The sequence below is a fragment of the Solea solea genome, chromosome 17 (genome assembly GCF_958295425.1).
Source record: "Solea solea chromosome 17, fSolSol10.1, whole genome shotgun sequence".
NCBI classification, from domain to species: domain Eukaryota; kingdom Metazoa; phylum Chordata; class Actinopteri; order Pleuronectiformes; family Soleidae; genus Solea; species Solea solea.
In genome coordinates, this window is record NC_081150.1 from 6,330,594 (window position 1) to 6,352,975 (window position 22,382).

The 22,382-nt window shown below is 37.8% G+C and overlaps 1 protein-coding gene across 1 annotated transcript; it reads left to right on the top strand.

Moving 5' to 3' along the window:
* Window positions 1-10,505: 10,505 nt before the first annotated feature.
* opn8a (opsin 8, group member a) lies at window positions 10,506-22,010 on the top strand. The gene is made up of 4 exons (XM_058614028.1): window positions 10,506-10,716; window positions 16,045-16,338; window positions 17,066-17,391; window positions 21,059-22,010. Exons 1-4 carry the CDS (start codon window positions 10,620-10,622, stop codon window positions 21,416-21,418), a joined length of 1,077 nt encoding a protein of 358 aa, XP_058470011.1. The 5' UTR covers window positions 10,506-10,619; the 3' UTR covers window positions 21,419-22,010.
* The last annotated feature ends 372 nt before the right edge of the window (window positions 22,011-22,382 follow it).

The following is a 22,382-nucleotide window of genomic DNA, read 5'->3' on the forward strand; positions in this document are numbered from 1 at the left end:
ATATCTCGTATTTCAGCAATTATTTAAAAAATATTAAAATATATATAATACATCATAAGGACAACACTTCCACTTTGGGCTACGAGAGCTCAGCTCTGCTCTCTTCTCCTCTGAAGAGATGCAAACGCAAACACGACTTTACATTAATGGTATAAACTGTACGGTGTAAATCTATGCTGCTTTGGAAACAATACTGTATAATTTAAAAACTCAGTGTACCGCCCAGCCCTATCATATTATAATAACAATACATTTTATTTATATAGCACTTTTAAAGCTCTCAAAGAAGCTTTACAATTTAAACCAATATGTTTATATATGGCCTTATGAGAACCATGCCGACACAGAATGCTGAGTCAGAGAATAGATTCAATTTATATTGATAACAGATCAGGTTTTATTCAAGCTCTAAGAAGCATTTATGGCTCATTTATGCGGCCTTTTAATTTTAAAATAGATACATCCACTTCAAACTATATAATCATCACTGCTCACATACAATGCATCATGGATCCTATATGTTGGCATGGTTGTTAAGCAATATGTACAGTAGAGGGCAGTGTAGAGTCACAGGTTCAAGAAGGTACTGTAGATGTAGAAGTGCTTTTTTGGAAAATCCTACAGTTGTCCTATGCTTGTCTGATCTGTTTCATCTGTTTCATTCATATCCATTGTGCTATTGGTTATTTGGCCTCAGTCTGCTATTGTGGAAAACCCTGTTTTAGTTTATTTCAGTTGATTTTTTTAGTTTGACAGACCAACTTCTCATAATCACATATTTGACTCTAATAAGACTCATTTCTAGTTTTCAACAAAATTGCTCTGCTAAATGTTGTATGATTCAGATCTAAAAACAAGACGTACGGGACAAGCTGGAGTAAGACATTGAGCATTAAGCAGCTTAATAGCCAAGGGTTGTTAACAACCATCAAAGATGAATTAAAAAAAATGTATACAAATACAAATTAATGTAAGTGGATGCTGGTTGTGTAAATACATCCACATCCACAAAACACAGACTATTGTGCCCCCCATAATGCCATATAAATGCAGGAGAAAGTTCCAATTATCTTACCTCTGCAAATAAAAGTATTTTCAACAATGCAGACATGATGATCTGTCAACACTACGAGTTTGTCTCTTATAGCAATATCTGCAGAACAGTGGTGGATGAAAACACACACAAAAATTGTGCATTTGTAGTATAAGCATTAAAATAATACACTGTGAAATAATACACTTTCCACAAGGCATTTTTCCTATTCTGCAACAAGGCAACACAAAATATGTCAAACTATGATAAACTTAAAAATGAAAGTCTATTGCAGACATCTATTATCAGGAGGACTCCGATTAGACACTTACATTGACAATAAAAATGAAGCATTATGTCTCCTTCTTCTCTGTAAAATCAGTCAAAGTCAAAAAGTGCATTGTGGACATTCACATGACACGGGACCACCAATGAGTATCTTTAGTGGGCAATGAAAAGTACACTCACAAGCCGACAAAGGAAGGTCGCAATGAGGTAACCATGAGAATTGGGAGTTTATGCAGTAAAGTGTCTAGCAGTAGAAAATTCACTAAATCTAGTTGGGATTATGGGTTGGCCCACACACAACCATCATGGTTGAGTCGAGTATGCAGTGAAAGTTTCATAAATTATCCTCCCAGCGTCTCAAAACACAACATGCCAAACTGACGCCTTCACTTCAGCTGACAAGAAAATTAAAAGCCCTCATTTCCTTAAAAGTCATCCAGGGGAGACAAACTTTTACAACTCAGACAATCACAGTATGCATGTCGTTTGGCCAATTCCCTGCCAGCCCTGGAACGCTGATTGGTTTTCCAGAAGGATGTGGAACTCACAAATGTGGCAGCTGCTTAAAATAAAGTGACAATTTTTAATGGGGTTTCAAACCTCAGCGAGTCCCTACATCCTGCCAAGCCCAGAGTGATGGCTTTCGTCCAAACCCTGGTTTTATCTAACAGGACACGGAGGAGTGAGCCTGTTCTCTCAGCTCAGCACCATGAGGCGGCCTGGATGCAGTCAACCATTTTCAAGTCGCCCTTGTCTCATCAGCAGGAGCTTTTTATATGTGCCATGTGTGCACATGTGCTTTTCAATCCAATGTTCTTGGGATGTTCTTTTGACAGATAATGGTATCAAAGCAGAATTAAACCTATCAATTCATAAGCTATGACAAAAGCTGTTTCATGGTGATTATAAAATCCTAATGAAAAACATCTTGAGTGTCGTGTGCACACAATGTTGCCTTTTTCTTTCTTTCTTCTCTGTTCACCTAATTTCACAGCAATTTCAGCGAGTCAGATGGTCGTAAATTATCATTTTGAGCACAGAACAGAACAGTCCTTTGTGGTTTCATCTGTTAATTAGACTGATCCAATTTATCTGTTTAATCATTAAGCTATTTAAATTGTACACAGGAGGTGCAAGCTCATACAATTCCCCAGAGGAGGAGGCTCCCCGCCTCTGTGTTTTTCAAATACTGTCATTTAAACACTGTGTCAACTGCTATTCCCGACATAGTTTCTGGGTTTTGTTTGTTTGTTTGTTTCAAAGGCTGGTGGTGTGTGAGTTGTGGACACATGTGCTGTCAAGTAGTGAGTAGGTGTGTCTTGCTGCAGGTCATTATGGCACCACACCTTGCCAGTGTAGATTTTTGTGAGTGACTGACTACTGTAAATAACAGCTTTAAAATGAATAGCTGCTGGGCCAGATACTGTATATCTAGAGTGAGTGAAATAGGATCTGGCATCAATGGTTTAAAGGATTTCTTAAACAATTGAAATACAGCTGCTACATTGTTATAAGCTAACCTGACAGACGGTCTGGACACTAGACCCATTGAAAAGGCCGGTAAAAGGGAACAATCAGTTTCCTGTTCCTTCTGACACCAATGCTGTTTTAGTAACCGTAACATCATCGCTCTAGGAATAGCAAAATTGGTCTATGAGTCAGTCGTCTTTTTCTCCTATTTTAGTCAAGAGTGAAACTTCTCAACAACCATCTGATGAATGTTTTTACAGACATTCACAGCTTATTGACTCCCCATTCTCGCACTCCTATTTTTTTTCCTGTAGTGCAGGTTGAAATTTCTTTTTTTGCCTTTCAGTAAAATATCCCTTGTCCTAGGAAATTTCTCCAAATCTGATAGATTTTTAGACTTTTAGACATTCATTGCCCTGATGATCAATCCTCAACACAAGTTTTTTTTGTCAGCCTTTCCACACTGCCTACAAAACTGGAAATAAGAAACAAGGCAACATCCTGCTCAATCCGCACTGCATAACCCATGCATGGCCGACTCACTTTTCTTGACAAACTCCTCAAGGCCAGAATGGGACTACAGCAAGCCAGCTCAAGGCAATGTCAAAAGAAACACAAAATAAGCGGTATTCTTTACTTATATCTATAGATTTTAGCAAAATGGAATTTGTCTTGTTTTCTATTTTATTAGAGAAGTCTTTATTTTAAAAGTTTCATTACAGGCTTGGAGATGAAATTAAATTATTTTGCAAAAAAAAGAAACAGAGCGGTAGACTGCCATTGTCCACTCTAATCATTTGGTTTTAGATATCATTGTTGAAGTACTCTTTCTAGACTGGACACACTGTATTTTGATTTCAGGGGTGACTGGTTTGGATTGAAAGCATTCGATAAATATGGAATGCGTTTGGACGTCTAACTGGTTGTGACTTCAGTGATTGAGTTTGACACACATGCTCGAGACCTTTCCTCTGGTTCGACTGTGAGGTTGACAGTTGTGGTTTTGAGTGAAACGTCTCAACAAATCTTGGATGAATTGCCGTGAAATTTGGGACAGACATTTGCGCACGCTTTGATGATTATTTGACTTCTCGTCTGGCGCACTCATCAGGTTTAAATTTAAATGTGTCTTCTACTTTGTTTTGTTTCTACATTAATGGAGAATTTGTGACATTCCCGTCATCCGCAGTGGTAAATTACCGGGGTTAATCTGCATGATGACAGTTTACGTCAACATACTAGCAATTCTCACTGTGCACAGGTTAACATCCAAACATTAGCATCCAACAGAAAGCAGCATTGTGTCTGAGTGCAGACTGACAGCCAGATGCGTCATCTTATTATTTTTACAGTAACTGTTATCAGATTTTGGTCTCAAACAAAAATGAGGGGAATTCACTGAAAACAAAACTTTTAAGAAATTCACATTTAGGACACCACACAAGCAATGGCTGTGAGTGCATGTTATGTGTGCATATCTATGTCAGTGGCCAAATGATTAAACAAATACCACCTTTGTGCACAGCAGATTTAATTAAGCTGAGCTGCGTGTATTACGATGAAAAAGAAATATAGAAAAGTGCTTTTTGGTGAAGCCAGAATTCACTTGCCCTCTCAGAACACTGCTGCTGTCAAGGTTGTTTTACTCTCTCACATGAAAAATTAATTTATCATGGCTGAGCCTTCAGCTCTGTTTACATAAGCCATCAATATCTACACCCTGCTGGTAATAAGATAGCCTGCTGGCATAATTGCCTGACCAAAGGAGGAGCTAGAGGCAACTGACATCAAGACAAGGAGGCTCTTCACTATACACGGAGTGTACACTAAGTAGAAAGGAAAAAGGCCGAGGACTAGTGAGTTTCAAAACCCTTATCCAGGATGAAACAGCTAACATCAGGAAGATGACCCCAATTATGACCTGAATGCCTCAGCCAGCTGAAACCCAGCAGAGAGGAGGAGCCAGAGGGGCAAACATGGAAGGACAAGCCCCTACATGGCATGGTCCCCTGTCAAATTGAAGAAGTGACTGATATTGGGAAAAACTGGACTGAAAGACAGCACAGAGACAGCAGGGTGTATGTATTATATATACACAGAATGAGCATGAATATTTATATGAAAAATAAATACTGACATTGTACCTGCATGAGTGCAGAATGAGTATGATTGCTGTGGTTTACCTCATAGATTGTGTGTTTTATTTAAAACCATTCTACATGGTGATTGAGGTGTAATAGATGTTAATAGAGCCAAATAGATCCGAAAATTCAAATAACTGTTTTTAATGTTAAGAGAATGGGAGTATCTGCCATGTCCTGAATTGTCAGTGTTTTCTAAAGTAATAATAAACATCTCAACACCAGTCTTTATGTGTTTTTGAACAAAGAGCATCATAGTGTACAATAGTGCATGAGAATGTACTGCGTGAACAGAATATGAGAATTCTGCTCTCTAGTGGTGATACACTGACTTGCAATAAATTAAAAGGTACATACATTTATTCTCTACTTCTGTGAAGGGTTAGGGTAACTGAAAGCCGTTTGACTTAGTTTGACTTCTGCTTTGCATGTGTATTACTTATAAACTTTAAAAAATGGCTTATTATTATTCTTTTGCATTTTAAAAGATCCTAGAAAGCATATTGCCTCACCCTACACATCCATTTAAGCTGCATCGTTATGCTATTTATCATTGACACACCTAGACTAGGCATTTCTGTAACTCACCGTGTCTGATGACAGATCACTGAATAATGAATAATCCTATAATTTAATATTCTTATAATGCCATCGACTTTTCACATACGGCAGAGAGCTGAGAATAGACTATGTCAAGTCCTCCTGGAGAACCTGCATTATTGAAATGTGGTTTCATTTAACAGAACAGAATGTTGAGCAGAGATGATTGAGTGTCATCGTACATACTGAGGATTTCAGACAGTGAAGCCATATATAATTCACAAGAACTGCTGGTAAATAAAAGCCATTGTTGCCATACTTCTCCTTCCTGCTGTTTGTTTGTTGTCTCAGAAAAACAGACTTTAAAAAGCTTTTGCTCTTGTATTTCTTTAGAATGTGGCAGATCCTTTTTGAATAGGCAGACAAATCTGGTTATATGTCAGCAGGAGCACGAGCATCTTTTGTGCATGACGAGTACACAAAAGGTTTGAAGATTGAATGACTTTATTCCTCCCCCAGGGGGGAAACACACAAAGGTGGAACTCATCACCATTAAAAGAGAGTTGTTTAAGGGCTTTTGCATTTTTTCTAAAATAAAAAGGTAACCAGTGCTGTTCAACTAATAAAAATCTGATTATTCAAAGCACTACATCAAATACAAACATAATTTAAAAATAATTCGGCATCTGTCATATCGGTGCAATTTTCTTTCTACTCGCTTCAGTCATTATTACCTGGACCTTGTTGGTATTAGGTGTAGATAGACCATGCTTCTTTTTATTTCGCTTTGCCAGGTCATGGAAACTATTCACGAGAGATTGTGGAGCACGAACCCCCTACCGGGCACAGATATACACTGCTCTGCTATAACATTAGAACAAATGACCTGATTAATTGATGTGGTTTGTCAGTGAATTGTGTACATTTCAGACCAAAATAAACCAACGACTGTCCCTTGTGGTCTAATGTGTATTGAGATTCTGCATCGATCAATTATCATATTATTACAGCAGATATTGCAGCTAAACATAGTGGTTATGATGTGGCTCAACATTTGATAGTTATGTTAATGTGTTTATGTAGTGCGTGGGTCTAGTGTCCAAGTATTAAAATAGATGAAGGTGATGTGGAGCCATCTGAAGCTACTCAATATAACTATTTCATGACTGGATCATTGTAGAACTGTTAGAAAATAGTAACATGCTGTATAGGTGCAGTATTAAAAGATAAAATGAGACAAGTGATGAAAAGAAACTAACCCAATTTAATGACCAAAACAATTAAGCACTGTTCTTTCAGCAACTTGAAGTCACTAATTTCTTCAATTGCCTCTACTTTAGCTATACTTATACCATCAAGCCCAAGTCACGTTAAGTCTTATAATCATCATTTTGAAAATCCAATCACTAGCAAGTAGACTTTTAGTATTGTTTCATTCACGTTACAAGACAGTACGATTTGCTTTCATGTCGTATTGATTAGGTTGTTGACTGAACAGCTCCTAAGATGACATTTTCAGAGCAGAGGATGAATGAGAGGATACAGATGATGAGATAATGAGCAGTCAGTGTTGAATTATCCACTTACTTTCCATGCCTGTCATTTATGTTATTGATCTCAATTTGTGACAGCACATCTGAGCAAAAGAAATGTTTAAAATCGCCCATGGCGTCATCTGAACATTTTTCAAAGCCGCTCTTGATCACATCATCATCTTCATCCTTTTTCCGTCCCTTGATATGAAATTGTGCATTGTAGTCAACTGTATAAAGGCATAATAAAAATGATTATCCTGGACGCTAGACTAGCCTTAAACGGTATGCAGACAGTGCGCATTGTGAGATAAGAACATTTTGTTGTAATTTGTTGTTGTGCCTCTTACAGGAACAGAAGCAAATCAATCAAGTCCGATGCTTTGTTTGACTGAACTGGAATTACACTGACCATTCATTTTCCCCAATGGCAGCAACAGCCATTGACGTTGATGTGTAAAAGGTGTACTTATCATTACTGGCTGTTTTCCTGAAATAGTGATTCTTCAGTACTTTGCTATGAATTGTACTCTGCATGTTTTAATAGGTGAACTGTTTTAGATTTTGTTACATCCACTAATCCCATCCACAATAGTTTTGTGACACCCTGATGTAATTCAGACTATGCAACACTGGAGCTCTAGATCTTTTTTTTTATATACAGTGTGCTCTGGAAAAAAATAAATTATAGGCAAAATTTACTTTTCCTTTAAAATGTACCACATCAGCAGTAGTACAGACACCAAATATGCTCAAGTGCCCAAAGTGTAAATAGTAAATATTTAAATATGTCATTACTAAAAGGTATGCATTGTATATTCAATAATCTCCAAACTACAGTGTTATGACAGAATAGGGCCCTATTATATTATCTCTCATCCTAGTAATTATCACCTCTATCAATTATCATCTGCCTTGTGCCATCATTCATGGTTAGCATTTGGATTCTACACCTTGGCTGTTCATTATTTTTGTCATATTTATTTCACTTTTATCTCTCATTTCCACAATCGTATAGCTCTCTGGTTGCTTCTATGGCATTCACTTATCAACAGGCAGGATATTTTACAAATTATGTTGCAGGACAACAAACGTTTGTCTGTGCTCTATAAAAATAAAAGAATAAGAATAAAAACGTTCACGCTTCATATTTTCAAAGTCAAAACTTGCTGCAGTTTAGTACATTAGTATGCACAAAGAACAATAGCATAAAAGGACATTATGAAAAAAGACCACAGCACTATATATAACTATTGATTGGAGCAAAAGGCACATGTTTGAACTGATGAATACCTATGGCTGTCAAATATGAAGCATTTCTCCTCACTGTCACAGGGATGTTTTCTAAACCTACTGCCACAATCCAATTCAAAACCATTAGAGACCAACAGATAACAAGAAAATGACTGCAGATGGATGACGCTCTGGAGACACTCAGTCTCATGTACCTGTCACTCTGTCTCCATTTCCCACAAACACCAGTATTACCTTTCATTAAGATTGCCATTACAAAAGGAAATGACACTCTTTTTACATTATCATTGTTGTGTTTATCATTTATGGAGAGTGGTATAAATCCATAAGCAGGGTGGTGTTGTATAACCACTGCATGGGTAAAAGTGTTGTTAATGGCATGGCAACAGATGGCGAACAATGCCAAACATATACATGCACTTACATTAAGGACGGTAAATAGATGATGTGGAATATATGCAACCTTTCAGGTGATACCTGAATTAACTCCAGCCTCTCTCTGCAAGGCAGAATGCAGCCAACACCTTTCTTTCCTCTGTGTTTGGCATAGTTGTTCTGATTAAGTAAGAGACTTTAGTATTTTGTTTTCTTCTTTACTGTATTTTTCTACACATCTGTACATAGTTCTTAGATTTTTTTTTTTTTTCAGACAAATGAGACAATGTCAAGGCAATCCAGTTGTTTTTCAGAAGTCTAATAACTGGACTCTGCACACTAGATTGCACCAATTGGTCTAAAAATGTGCAGCATTCCCCTCTCTCTCTCTCGTTCCATTAGCGAAGACTATTTTCTGCGTCATGCTGTAATGGCTTTTAGCACAGGTATTGAATTAGCACTACATGTGGTATGTATGAAATGTCCACTGACTGGTTTCTAGAGGCTTCAGACATTCTTGTAAAATGCCTGGGAGCTTTGAACAAAGTATGCTTTTGAACATCTCTGCAAACAAACAGAGAACCATATGCCACTTTGAAATTCAACCACAGCATATGACAACAATCTGACAAAATGATAATGGCACTGGATCATTCAGTTACACCCACAATTCTGGTGTTGTCACTGCCCTTTTCACACATTCAGAGGTGCAAAAATCACTTGGATAAAATGTGGAGAAGGTGTAAGGTAAACACATGCTGCAGGCTAAATTAAGCAGGGTAAAAGGTTGAAACATCCGCCAAGACAGTGTAAAAAGTAAACTTCCAAGAGAAATTCCATAAACTGAACACTGTGTCTATTCCAGCAACCCTAGGTTATAATTTCTTACAAATCTAAAGCAACATTAGGTGTTTTAGTTAAAATGCTGGAGAAAAACTGTGATATTTCTCTGCTGCTCTGACTTTGACAATGGACCAATTGTTCTTAATATTGCTAAGCTGACAGTTTGATTAATCCAGTCACAGTGTTTCTAAATTATTAAAGTGTGAGATGTTGCCACAGATGAAATAAATTCATGATGCGTTCAATTTTAAGAATGCAGGTCGATCACAGATGATAATCTCATCTCTCTCTATTTTGCTAATAAATTAAAATAAAACTACAATCAAAGTCAATCAATCAAATGAGCAGATAATTAATCGGTGTTATGACAATAATGACACATTAAACTGTTCATACATGTAAATTCAAGTTAGCTGCTGTACATTTGTTTAAAACACGATATTATAAAAGACAATTTCCCTCTTCTATGACGTACACACTGTAAATCCTCCTGACAAAGACCTTAAGCCACACGAGCAAACACACATACACAACTGATGTAATGCTCTTATCTTCCATTTAATCTTCAATCTAAAGCATCATAGGAAGTAAAGGTAGTGTCAATTTTTCATTGTCAGATTTTAAGGAAAACACATCATAATAATAATAATAATAATAATAATAATAATAATGATAATAAAGATTTGCCGTAAGACACATTAAGTAACGAAGGAGATAGGAAAAAGGTACCATCTCTAATTATGCTACTTTATACAAGAGTATTGACTCAGTGGATTGTATCGACTCCACTGGAGCCAACATCATTTTGTGTTATTATATTGGAACGAACTTGGCTGTGTGAGCATTTGAGTCATGAGGTCGTTGTTGTTAATTACAATCTCTCACTCTGTGTGTGTGTGTGTGTGGGAATAAATGTGTGCGTGTGTGTGGGAATTAATGCATGTTTGTGTGTGTGTGTGTGGCTTGTTTATATAGCAGGGTAGAAGGACTACTGGGAGGTTCTGTGTCAGATGCGACATCACAATACACAGAATATGATGAGAAAGCCAACAATATGCTCAGTCCTTTAAAAACACAATAGGACTCAATTTTAAAACGTCGAATGTTATTTGTTTTCCTTTTTACTTCAACCGATTTGTGCCCATGTTCACCACTGACTGGACAACAATGGATGATAAATACGTGTCCAAACTGTCACCTACTGTTGATTTTTGGGCCGGGATGTATCTGGTAATAATAGGTGAGTACATTGCTTGTTAAGTCCTAATTGTTTGTGAGCTTTAATAGATTTATTTTAGGATCCTGAAAAAGGAAACTTAAAAAATATATATATTATTTAAGATGTTATGATATCAGTTAATTTCAGCTTGTTTGGGTCTTCTTTAATTTGCTTTATATTTTCTTTCAATTATTCTATATATCTAAGCTAAAACATTCACAGCAAGTATACATGTGTTATAGCTTTATAGTTTGTTTGCATAAGGTATTATCATTATGGCGATACATATGGAAGTTGTTTTTATATTGCTGCTAAAGAAAATTGTAGGAGGCCGTGGATCAGTGGGGGGTTTGATTACTGGCTCCACTAGTCTACATATGTGCATGTGTCCCTGGGCAAGACACTTCACCCTAAGCTGCTCCTGATGGTTGTGCTGAAGGGTGTGAATGGGTAAGTTAGATAAAGTCCTGCATGTCAATGCACTGCGTAGATGTATGAGTGAATGGGTATCTTGACAGGAAAGGGGCTGTATAAATACAGAGAGCCCATTTATATTGAAATAATTATTAACTGTAATCATTGTTGTTGTCCTATCACTCAGTGTTTAACATGCAAAACTGTCCTGGTTTCTGTAGACAGAACATTAAACATTTTGTTTTATACATAAACACTCACTTGTTTATTCTCATTATCCACTTGTTTGACACGACAATGAGCATGCATTCCATTTATATGGAGATTATTTATCTGAGGTTCAGGAGCAGGACCACACCGCAATCATTCCCCCTCTGTCTATATATCCCCCCTATTTCTGTCTTTCCCCTTTTCTCTATCATTTTCCTTAGATAGGGGGTTTGCTAGCCGGGATCAGGGGAAGGTTACCCCCACACAAAAACTAATCAAGCCTATGTTGTCCTTATTTATTCCTAAATAAATCTATTTGATAGTGTGGTCCCTGCTCGTGACTTGACAAAACCAACAACAAACCGGGATATGGCTGCATTGAAAAACACGATACACCTTTCAACCCTAACCCATCATCATCAAGATGTTGGAGATATATTGTGACTGATAGCAGAGTTCAGACGGGAGGAAGTATATAGGCTTTTTCATGTTTATGGAAGTCACAATTCCTAAATATGGTCAAAGCCAAAACAATTAACGACATATAAGTTGACTGTGCAAGACTTTGGGTTATATAACCATTGTTCTAGTGTGGTGTGTGTACTTGTGTGTGTGTACCTCAAAGGGACGCTCCATCACTTCAGTTCTGCAGCTGCTGGAGTCTCTTTGTGTCTTCTGAATCACTCCACAACTTCCCTCGCTTTTCTTGTGACGCAAATGGCACTGGTGGCACAGTTCAAGCATCAGTCCACCTTTGAGGGATCTGTGGTGGAATATGGATTAACTGTCACTGACGATAAGACCCTGTTGCACACAAAATACAAATGATTGTCATAATTTCATTATGTAGCCCTGGAAAAATAAAGCTACATTTGGCTACTGCAACTTACCTTGTTGCAGTGCGAGCATGGCAGCAATTTATACTGCAAATTACAAACACTACAGGTGGTTGCCTACCATTTGTATTAAGTGCCACATCACCCTATAATGGCATTTTATCTACCTTCATTGCAAGAAAAGGTGCTGATTATTGCCTTCAAAAGCATTTTTTCCTGGTTTGCTATTTGCAACTAACCAATCATTATTGCCATTACATTCATGCACAACCAGCACCTACATAAAAAGCTTGTATCCTGTAACCATATATCAAACTTCAAACTTCTAAATGTACAGGAAATGAACTTCTTAATTTCTTTTTTTTTTCCGACTACTTTCACATTTAATTTTTATGTATATATGTTTCATGCGCCGCAGTTATACCAGGACATGGACATGGTTTCCTTCTGTTTAGACCACAATTCAAAAAGTGCACAGTAATTATACAAAAACATGCACTGTGAAATGAAATGACATAACATGAAATCTAAACTTGGGGTGGAGGGAAAACATCAGTTTAACATCAGCAAACACAGACACGGTGTTATTCTGAGGTGCCAATAATCGAGTTACTCTGGAATTACTGTCCAACCAAAATGAATAGGCTTCTTTCAAATTGAAAGCATTACATATAAATTTAACACCCCTTTGTGCAATATAGAACTCACTGTACAATATTTCAATATCAAGTGTAATCCTGTTTTACACTGTAAATATTCACCTCATTGGTTACTGACTGCATATTATATTTGTTATTATAATATGAATAGTGGATATCTTTTAGTGAACATGCATAGATAGGAGAAAGCATGTTATCCCTGTTTATTACACTTACCTTTCCTGTCTTTGCTCATTGTGGGACTAATAAAGGACGTTTCTTATTTTAAAACTTACCTCACATTTCTAAATGCGTCATAGTGGGTCTCTGTCAGGATATGCCGTTATAATATCTGGAGAGCACACCTGTAAATAATCATATTAATGAAGCAAGGTCGACCGTTTTGTTGTCTCATCAGTTAATCACCCTCACCTGTGCTTTTCCTGCTCGTCAACATGTCTGCTCTAGAAAAGGCCTCGATGAAAACATGCTAAAAGTCTGTTTAACAAGTGACACAACGTATTTAAACGGCTGCCTGAAAAAAATCTAAAGGGAGCATGTTATGTTTGTTTGGATGAAGTCCGCACGTTGTGTGTGTGTTTTTTAAGTAGTTCAATCTGCTCAGACGCCGTGTGCTCCACCTACCGGAGGCATCTGGGATTACCCTAACAACATAAACATTGCAAATATTCATAGTATACATGTTGTCTGTTACAATGCTACTGCAAAAAATGTGATACTACTGATACTTGGACAGTACTTTCAATACAAACCACCATTTTTAAAATAAATTAATGTCAGTTGAAATTAAAGTATGATGAATTTGTTACTGGATAAGCCTAAATGCGTGCAGAATTTACATTTTAATTAAAAAAAAGGCAGATAAATAAATGACAAGCATGTGTGTTTGTGCAATATTGTTATTACAATTAATGCATTTGCTATTATTCTTGCGTGGCGATCAGCTGCTGGAAGGAAGGGATGATAAAAGGAAATGCTAATGCAGAAAATGGAGTTACAGACTTCAATGAATAGAGATGTGACACTGCAAGGTCCAGGTTGTCTGAGATTACACTCACTTCCTGAAATGTGACAGTCCAAGGCTGTCATTGCATTTGTTATCTGCACCATTCCCACTATATTCTACAATACAACTGTCACTGTGTTTTTTTTTTATATAATAGCGATGGACGCAAAACTCTCCTAGGATCTTAACATATCGGCTGTGAATTTCATAACAAAAAAATTATTCTACTCAAGGCATTTTCAACAAACATCTTTTTGTAAACCATCATGGACATATCACGTATTCATGCCAGTGATGATTGGATTTATTCTCATGTTGGAGGTCATGACATATCAAGGTTGCTTCATGGGAGAGAAAATTCCATGAGAACCAGATGGAGACAACACCTGACTTGCCTATTCACATCTAAAACACATTACAGGACAATACTGCATGTTGAATTCATCACATTTGCATACACTTACATGAGGGAGGGTTATTAAAGGTTTAACACGGAACACCTCAACCAATCTCCGTAATGGAATTGACGATTACTTAAATGCTATAATTAATTTTCCAATCTCTCTACATATTTTTTGAATCCCATGCATTATAAGCACTTTGCCTCACAGTGATGAAAATAATTTAAGGGAGGGAGAGAGGTAAGTCCACTACACAACTATACATTCAGAATCTCATTATCGGCCCCAAAATGTTTTTGGATCACAAAAATGCTGAATGCCGTCATACAACAGGCTATCTTAACACAAGTTATGCATAGATTGTGTGATAAATGTGTCTTTGGTAGCATTGACTAACCAGTACAGAGTAGAACATGTACAATTATTGGTGCTGCCAGCCTCAGCATCTCACGAGCAGCCAGCTTCTGTACGTTGTCTGGAGCTCTGCAGTTAATGAAGCATGGTGAGAGAAATAATCCTGAGGGCAAAGAGAAACCTAGAGGGACTGAGGTCAGGAGAAAAGCAAAAAGCTGTCACAAGTCCTAAAGGGGTTCAGTGTCACGGTGCTGCTGTTGCCTACAGCAAAGTAAACCAAGGTGCTTCTCTGTCCATATATATTCAAAGAGCAGATGACGGCAGGCACAGCCATGTCTGAATTTCAGTTCATTTCCAATTCTGACTGATCTGAACTCATCACCACAGGCTGCCATCGTGTGATTTTAGATTTTATTGCAGAAAACACATTCTATCAACAGCCACGTACAATGAAACACAGCTGCAAGTGTCTCATTTAATGAAGGTATAAGTCACTCATGGGCAACATACAGCCCCTGGACTGAACCTAGCCCATGAACCAGTTTTATGAGGCCTGTGGCGTCCTCACAGGGAAAAAAAGAAATGAATAAAAAGGGCGTCTTTATTAGATATGTTGCTATTCAGCATGAGTTCAAGAGAGGGTCATGTGTACATTTTGATTGAGGACAAATTGTGACAGAAAAGGTGAGGTGTCAGTGAGGATACCTGTCAAAGTTGTTTGTTAAGTTACTGTCTACCACTGCATAACCATCACAACCAAAAAACAGATAGAAAACAAAAATACAAAGTTGAATTATACATAAAATAATGCTCATTAACAGTAAGATAATAACAATACAAAGACAAAAATAAAACAAAAAACAATTGAAGAGGAAACAGTCACGATGCAACTAAACATTATACAGTAATCTCAGAATGACATGCTTTTCGTGTTATTGCACAATGGCACTGTGTATATGTTCAGTCAGATGAATTATATGTATTTATTATTATGATAAATGTAATCCAGTTGTATCCTGGGTCTTAATTCTAATTCTAATATAAGGTTACACTCTAATATTTCATCCAGCTAATCATTTATTCCTTTCTCTCCTATACCTTGAGGACAAATTTGATTACATGATATCATGCTGCTGTAATCACAACTATTTCTGAATTCTAGCATTTATAGATAGATCTTCAGTATATATCTGTAACTGCATGTCTTTATAATATATCTAACTGTATGTGACTGGTGTTTTTGTGATAGAGAAGCCTTAGTTTTGAAAGTGGTCATTGACCTTTGACCACCTCCTTAAAACCCATTTTATTTAGAGATTATTGAGATTGGTCTGGACTGAAGGACTGAAACCTGGCCGCTCACCCCCCCCCCCCTGAATGAAGGCACATTGATCCCCTCACAGAGACAGTACAATATTGATTTTGTTTTATGCCGTTTCTCCAGTCTATATTCTTATTATTTCCTGCAGCCGTCCTGTCTATCGTGGGGAATGCAGCAGTCCTGGCCAGTGCAGCCCATCGCCTCACTTCACTCAAAGCTCCGGAGCTGCTGACAGTAAACTTAGCATTAACAGACATGGGCATGGCCCTCAGCATGTATCCTCTGTCCATTGCCTCAGCTTTTAACCATGCCTGGATTGGTGGTGATGCCTCTTGCCTCTACTACGGCCTGATGGGTATGATCTTCAGTTTAACCAGCATCATGACTCTGGCTGTGATGGGGATGATCAGGTTCCTGGTAACAGGAAGTCCACCTGAGACAGGTAATGTAATCTCAAATAATATCTAAGGGAGCGGTTAAATACCATATGACATTTATAAATCCTTATTGTAAGACAACAATCAATCTTGACAAATGTCCCAGGGTTTTAACTCCGATGTAAGTTTCCTAAATTCCCTTTAGGATTAATAATATATCCACCCAATCAAATCTGAAGCTGGATATCAGCTTGGCAATAAAGCCTTTCAATTATTCCAAACCAAAAGAAATATTACCTATAGCTTTCTTATCTTTTCAAATACCATGCTAGTTTATATTGACTGAATGATTATTGATCACACAATTGGCTTTTGCATCACATAGATGACACCAGTAGATGACAGAACGTGTGAGGTTTAAAAATAATGGCACTCGATGTAAAAAAAAAAGAAGACAAAACATTAAATAATATACTTACTGTAGTAGGTTGCACAAAAATACAGTTGCCACTGCTCATTAAGCTCATTACAACACCCTGTGTTGTAGCTGCAACTTCCATCCTCCCAACTGTGCCTCACTGATGTGTGCTTAGCTTTGGTGTTATTGTGATTTAATTAAGATCCTAATGGCAATGCCTGTCTTAAGAATTAAGAACAATGTGGACTCCTACATTGCTGCTTCCATTCTTTAAAGGTTAATGCAAAATTGGGCAAATGATGTGTAACAAAACAAGCCAGCGTGCAAAGCCAATACAGTTCATACACTAAAGTGAATTTCAAATCTGTCTCTAGGGCTCAGGTTCCAGAGGCGAACTGTCTGCGTTGTGATCACTGGGATCTGGCTGTACGCCGTCCTGTGGGCTTTGCTGCCTCTGTTCGGCTGGGGCAGTTATGGCCCAGAGCCATTTGGATTTGCCTGCTCGATAGCCTGGACCGGCTACGGGAAGTCTCTGAACCACTTCACCTTCATCATAGCTATGTCCATTTTCTGCACATTCCTGCCCAGTCTGGTCATTGTCTTCACCTATTTTGGCATTGCCTGGAAGCTGCACAGAGTCTACAAATCCATCCAGCACAACGACTTTCAATACGGCAACATCGAGAAGAAAATCACCTTTGTAAGTATTAATGCTGACACTGTAGTTTTGTTTTACTTTTACTGATCGTGCACAAGCTTATTTGTGAAATGTAAAATAAGAGTACTGAAGAAAACACTTTCTTTTAATGAAAGACATTTTACTAAAGTAGAAGTGGGAAATGTCAGTTCATTTGAGCCAGGTTCTGTTTCATGTTCTTTGAGTTACAGTTATTAGATTAAAGCACATCTTCAGGCAACCAGGCCTATAAGCAAGCATATTCCAGACCCATGTAAGACAGTCAGACCGCACCCTGGAGACAATAGGAGGTTTTCCCCAGATAATAACATAACATAGACATAACAACATTGACCTACGCTATGTAATTGTTGCCACTTCACAGCAAAATAAACCAAGTGAAAGTTCAAAAGCACATAAAATCATTACCTTCTTACTAACTGTAGCCACGGAATCCAATGTTACTAGGCAACAAAGCACTAACCGGTGCTCTCCTTATTGAGTTACTGCTCGTCACTGGTTGCACTCACCTACTTTAATGTCTCTCCATACCTTCTACTAATCCTCTTTGGTCACACTGCAAGTTACCATTAAGCTTTATTTTGTCACAGGGGTTTTAGTAAATATTGAAGTTCCAGCTGAAAAATTGATATTTTTGTTTGGGCAGACCTCGCCTTGCCTCGCCTCGCCTCGCCATGCCACACCACTAGCATAGTACCTGGTACCAGTAGGAGTCTGTGCTCCGGAGACATGTGGACATAAATCAAGCCAAACAGTGCCGAATTGTAGATCAGTTAAAGCTACTTAACAATCCTAAAAATGTGGGTTAATCTCCAACAACTACAGGAGTCTGGTGTAAAGTCACTTGTCACTCGTACGTAGTTTCACTCAGACGTGCAGTGATGACTCCGCCCACGTTAACTAGGTAGTTTTTTTGTCGTGGAGATGCAACCTAATTGTGCTGCTTTATTTACATTTTATTTGTTGCAGTCACATAGGTTAATAACAGCTTTATACCTGACTTTTGATTTTGAAAATGTTTGAGTTGAAAGAAATAGTTAAAAAAAAAACAATTGTTACAGAGACACACATGACCATAACTGGACCCCAAGTTCACATGTGGCTCATGACAGCCGCATGTGAACATCCTGGGCTCCGGCCAAATCTGTGACAGAGGAGCTGCAGTATTTTTAAGGTCAATTTATCTGTCAATAAAGTCGAAGTCAATGTGACGTCACCACATTGACACAGCGGAGGAACACAGCTATACAACAATGAGCAACTTCAGCCAATATGTTTAGTAAAGTGCACTTTCAAAAAAAACTAAAACAAGAATCAACAAGACTTCTCAAAGACATTTAAACAAAACAACACATAGGCTAATTCCTGAAATGTTCAGGTTATTTTAAGTGCACACTGCACCTTTAATTCAGGGGACAAGTGATTTCAGTTTATAGAATTAAGCATTTCTAAATATAGCCCAAAAAGTACAAGTATACAAATTAAAAACACATTGTTACAGCAATGAGGATAATTAGGAGCCCATATTTATTGTAAATAAAGACAATGGGGATTGTGCGTGTGTGTTGAGTTTCCTTTGGTTCTAATCTGCTAATTCACATGCAATGCTCACACTCCATTTTAAAGTGTTGGAAAGGCGTACACTTAAACCACCATACATACATTAGGTCTGTGACCATGTGTGTGCATATTCATGAGAGTGGCAAACAGGTGACATTTCCTTCAGTTTGTTGGATGTTTATCATGAAAACTGAATTAAAAGGATGCGTGTTTGTAAGTGCAGGGCTGAAGACGCCGCAGAATAATTGAGAGGGTTGATGCAAAATTGATTTTGTAAGTGTTGTTTTGTTTTTTTAGTACTTGATTCTATCAAACATTGATGATTATGTTTAGTCAGGCTTCTGTATGTCTGTGTGTTTGTTTTTTCTTTATCTTCTTGTATCAATGGGTCAGCTAGCGGTTATTTAAAATGCTTCGTCCAATGTGTTTCCGAGCAAAGCACCAACAATTGTGGCAGGTAGCTGAGGCTGCAGTGCGTGAATTTGTGTGATAGAAAAAAGTACTATGTACATTTGCAGCACCACAGAGCACAAGCTACTCTCAGTCTGTGACCTTTCAATAAAATGCAATAAAGTCCCTTGTAAGTTTATAGTTTTATGATACAGAGGGAGTTATCTTTGGTCACTGACAGGTCTGATTCTATCACATCTTTTGCAATTAATGTTTATTTGGGACTTTCTAAACCACTGTAGGTGAGACTTCCTCTTGCTTGTGGTCAAACTGCAGTGATTTGAACCGAACAGCTAACCAGTGAGGGCAGTCGTGGGGGTTTCTTTGGTGTGTGACAAAAAAAAGAAACTGCTTTTAAACCGCTGTCAAAGAAAATAGGCATTACTCTTATTACATCAGTTATTTTGTCTTAAAAAACAAATCAAAAAAAACATCAAAGAACTGCACAGAACACTTTTGATGAAAGATGAAAAGAGTTTTCACTTTCCCTCGGACTGGCTCTCCTAACCGTGATTGATGGCGATGGATGCTTCATCGCTTGCCAGGTTTCTTAATTGAAAGTGACTGACTATCTAATGAAGCCTCTCCATATTGTTCTTTTAATAGGAAAACAAATAAAACTCTCCCCGCTGTTCATCAACAATTATTTTGCTTGTCTTCAGTCAAACGCAAACTGGCTGTTGATCCCATCATATGGACACCTTTCTTAAAATAACCGGTTTGATCCTTCCAGTGTAGCCATGGAAACATTGATTGCCTCACACAGTAAAAGGTCTTTCAGGTTTAAGTCAGAACCATGTACCTGTCAGTCGCACAACAATGTGTGTGTCTGCTGCACATCTCCTCACCTGACTGATCACAGCATTCTGATAACAACATGATCATTGTCCCCTTGTGTTATTGTATTACAGTTTATCAAGCATTGCCCACCCCATTATCTGTCTCATGTGTTTAACTACATGTCCCTTTTTTTTTCTTTTTCTTACTTCAAATATTGATTTGACAATATTATTACTAATAATAATCATAATAATAACAATAATAATCATAACAACAACAATAATAATAATAATAATATAATAATAATAAAAATAATACACATTTGTTACCTATTTCTTTCTATTTTCAAATGTTATTCTTTTGTCAAATCAAATGGCTCATTTTCTTGTAGTCTGAGAGCTATTGTTTCCCACCTAATCATTCCCCATAAAAAAATAGTAAAGCAGAAACATTTGATATCAGGAGGCTGAGTTAATATGATTTAAAACTTTAAATTAAAGCTGCAGTGTGTAAGTTTTGATGGTGATTAAATTATTCTGCCTCTGCTTAGTCCTTGTGAACAGAAACGTGTAAACAACATATGATTTGCACGCTGTGTTCTTCATCTGAAAATGAGCTGTGTCAAGCGATACTATCAGACCCAAATGAGGGAGCAGTGGTGTGTATACAGAGGCAGCACAGAGGCGAGAAGGTATCCCGTCAAATTGACTGAGTTTTTTTAAGCAGTAGAACTCACTTGACAACGATTTGAATGTAACAGACATTTGTTTATAGTTAAAAAGTTATGCACCATTACCTTGTTACGAGATCAGCCAACTAATCTTGCTGACTGCATGTCCAGATGTTAACACTGGTCTCTCATCGTGACTTCTCGTTTCAGATGGCCGTGTCGATCACCTTAGGCTTCCTCACTGCCTGGACACCGTATGTGGTCGTCAGTTTCTGGAGCATGTTTCACTATCAGGAGCAGGACCACTTGGATCCCTTCATCGCTCTGCTTCCCTGCCTCTTTGCTAAGAGTGCCACCATGTACAACCCTTTCATATATTTCATCTTCAGGCGCACCGCATGGCACAAGCTCCTGCACCTCCACAGACTGGGCTTTTGTTGTTCGTGTCGGGTCTGTTTCCCTGCCGAAGAGCCCAAAATGACCATCAAAATGGTTGACATCTCAGAATGCAGCATTACCAGAGATAAAATGTTTGCAGGACGTGTGACGATAGGGACGAGTGAGATATGACTGTGGCATAAGAGTGTTGACAGAAAACTGTCATTTTTGAGAAGAACTGCATGTAGCAATGCAATTATATTAAAACAAAGATGTAAAAAGTTACCTTCCACTGTTCAGACTTAACAACAGTCTCTTTGGGTTCTCTGGCTTCCTCCCACTGTCCAAAAAAAATGTGGATTGACCATAAGTGTGAGTGTGAGAGTGATGATGTGCAATGGCCCTGCGATGGACTGGTGACCTGTCCACGGTGTACCCTTCATTTCACCCTGTGAAGATAAAAAACTGGGATTGGCTCCCTTATTTGATTGATTGATTGATTGATTTTTAACCGAGTAGCATTTATGAATGTGTGTTCCATGATTCTGGTGAACTCATAGATTTCCAGACTCCTGGGTGTCCTCACTTTACACCGGAGGCTCAGTTTAAAGGGGAAATGATGCAGCGTTGAACTGTGGTGTGCAGGAAATATATGTAGTCCAATGAAACGGAGGACTGGATAACTTGGATAACCTTTCCAGTTTCGCAGATGGAAATAATAGTGCACCACACATTGTGCATGAATTTGGCCATAAGGACTGAGTATAACATTACAGTTTTTCTATCGGAGTATGCTTACTGGACCTTGAAAAAAAAAAAACAGCCTCCAGCAATTTGTTCATGATGACCAAGAAGATAAGAAGATGTCTGGAGAGAAGCATGATAAAGAAGGGACCATCTGTGTTTACTTGGCGTAGTGAAGTGAACAAACTATATTTTGGGTATCTGAGGACTGCATGGAAAACTGGAGTATGGCTGTATTACAGAATAAGCTAAATGGGCTGAACACACAAGTCATGTATTAAAACGGAAAATGTGCTGTATGTTGGTTGACATGTGGACTGAATAAATAATTATGTTTTCAGTGATATACACCATATGTCCCCTCAATGAGTCATGCAGTATTTACATTTGATTGACTAATACCTCTTTACCT

Bases quoted from the DNA above. Each gene is read 5' to 3' on its own strand.
- opn8a (XM_058614028.1), top strand. From the start codon at position 10,620: ATGTTCACCACTGACTGGACAACAATGGATGATAAATACGTGTCCAAA. The intron at 16,339-17,065 runs GTAATGTAATCT...ATCTGTCTCTAG, and splicing joins AGGAAGTCCACCTGAGACAG to GGCTCAGGTTCCAGAGGCGA. The intron at 17,392-21,058 runs GTAAGTATTAAT...TTCTCGTTTCAG, and splicing joins TCGAGAAGAAAATCACCTTT to ATGGCCGTGTCGATCACCTT.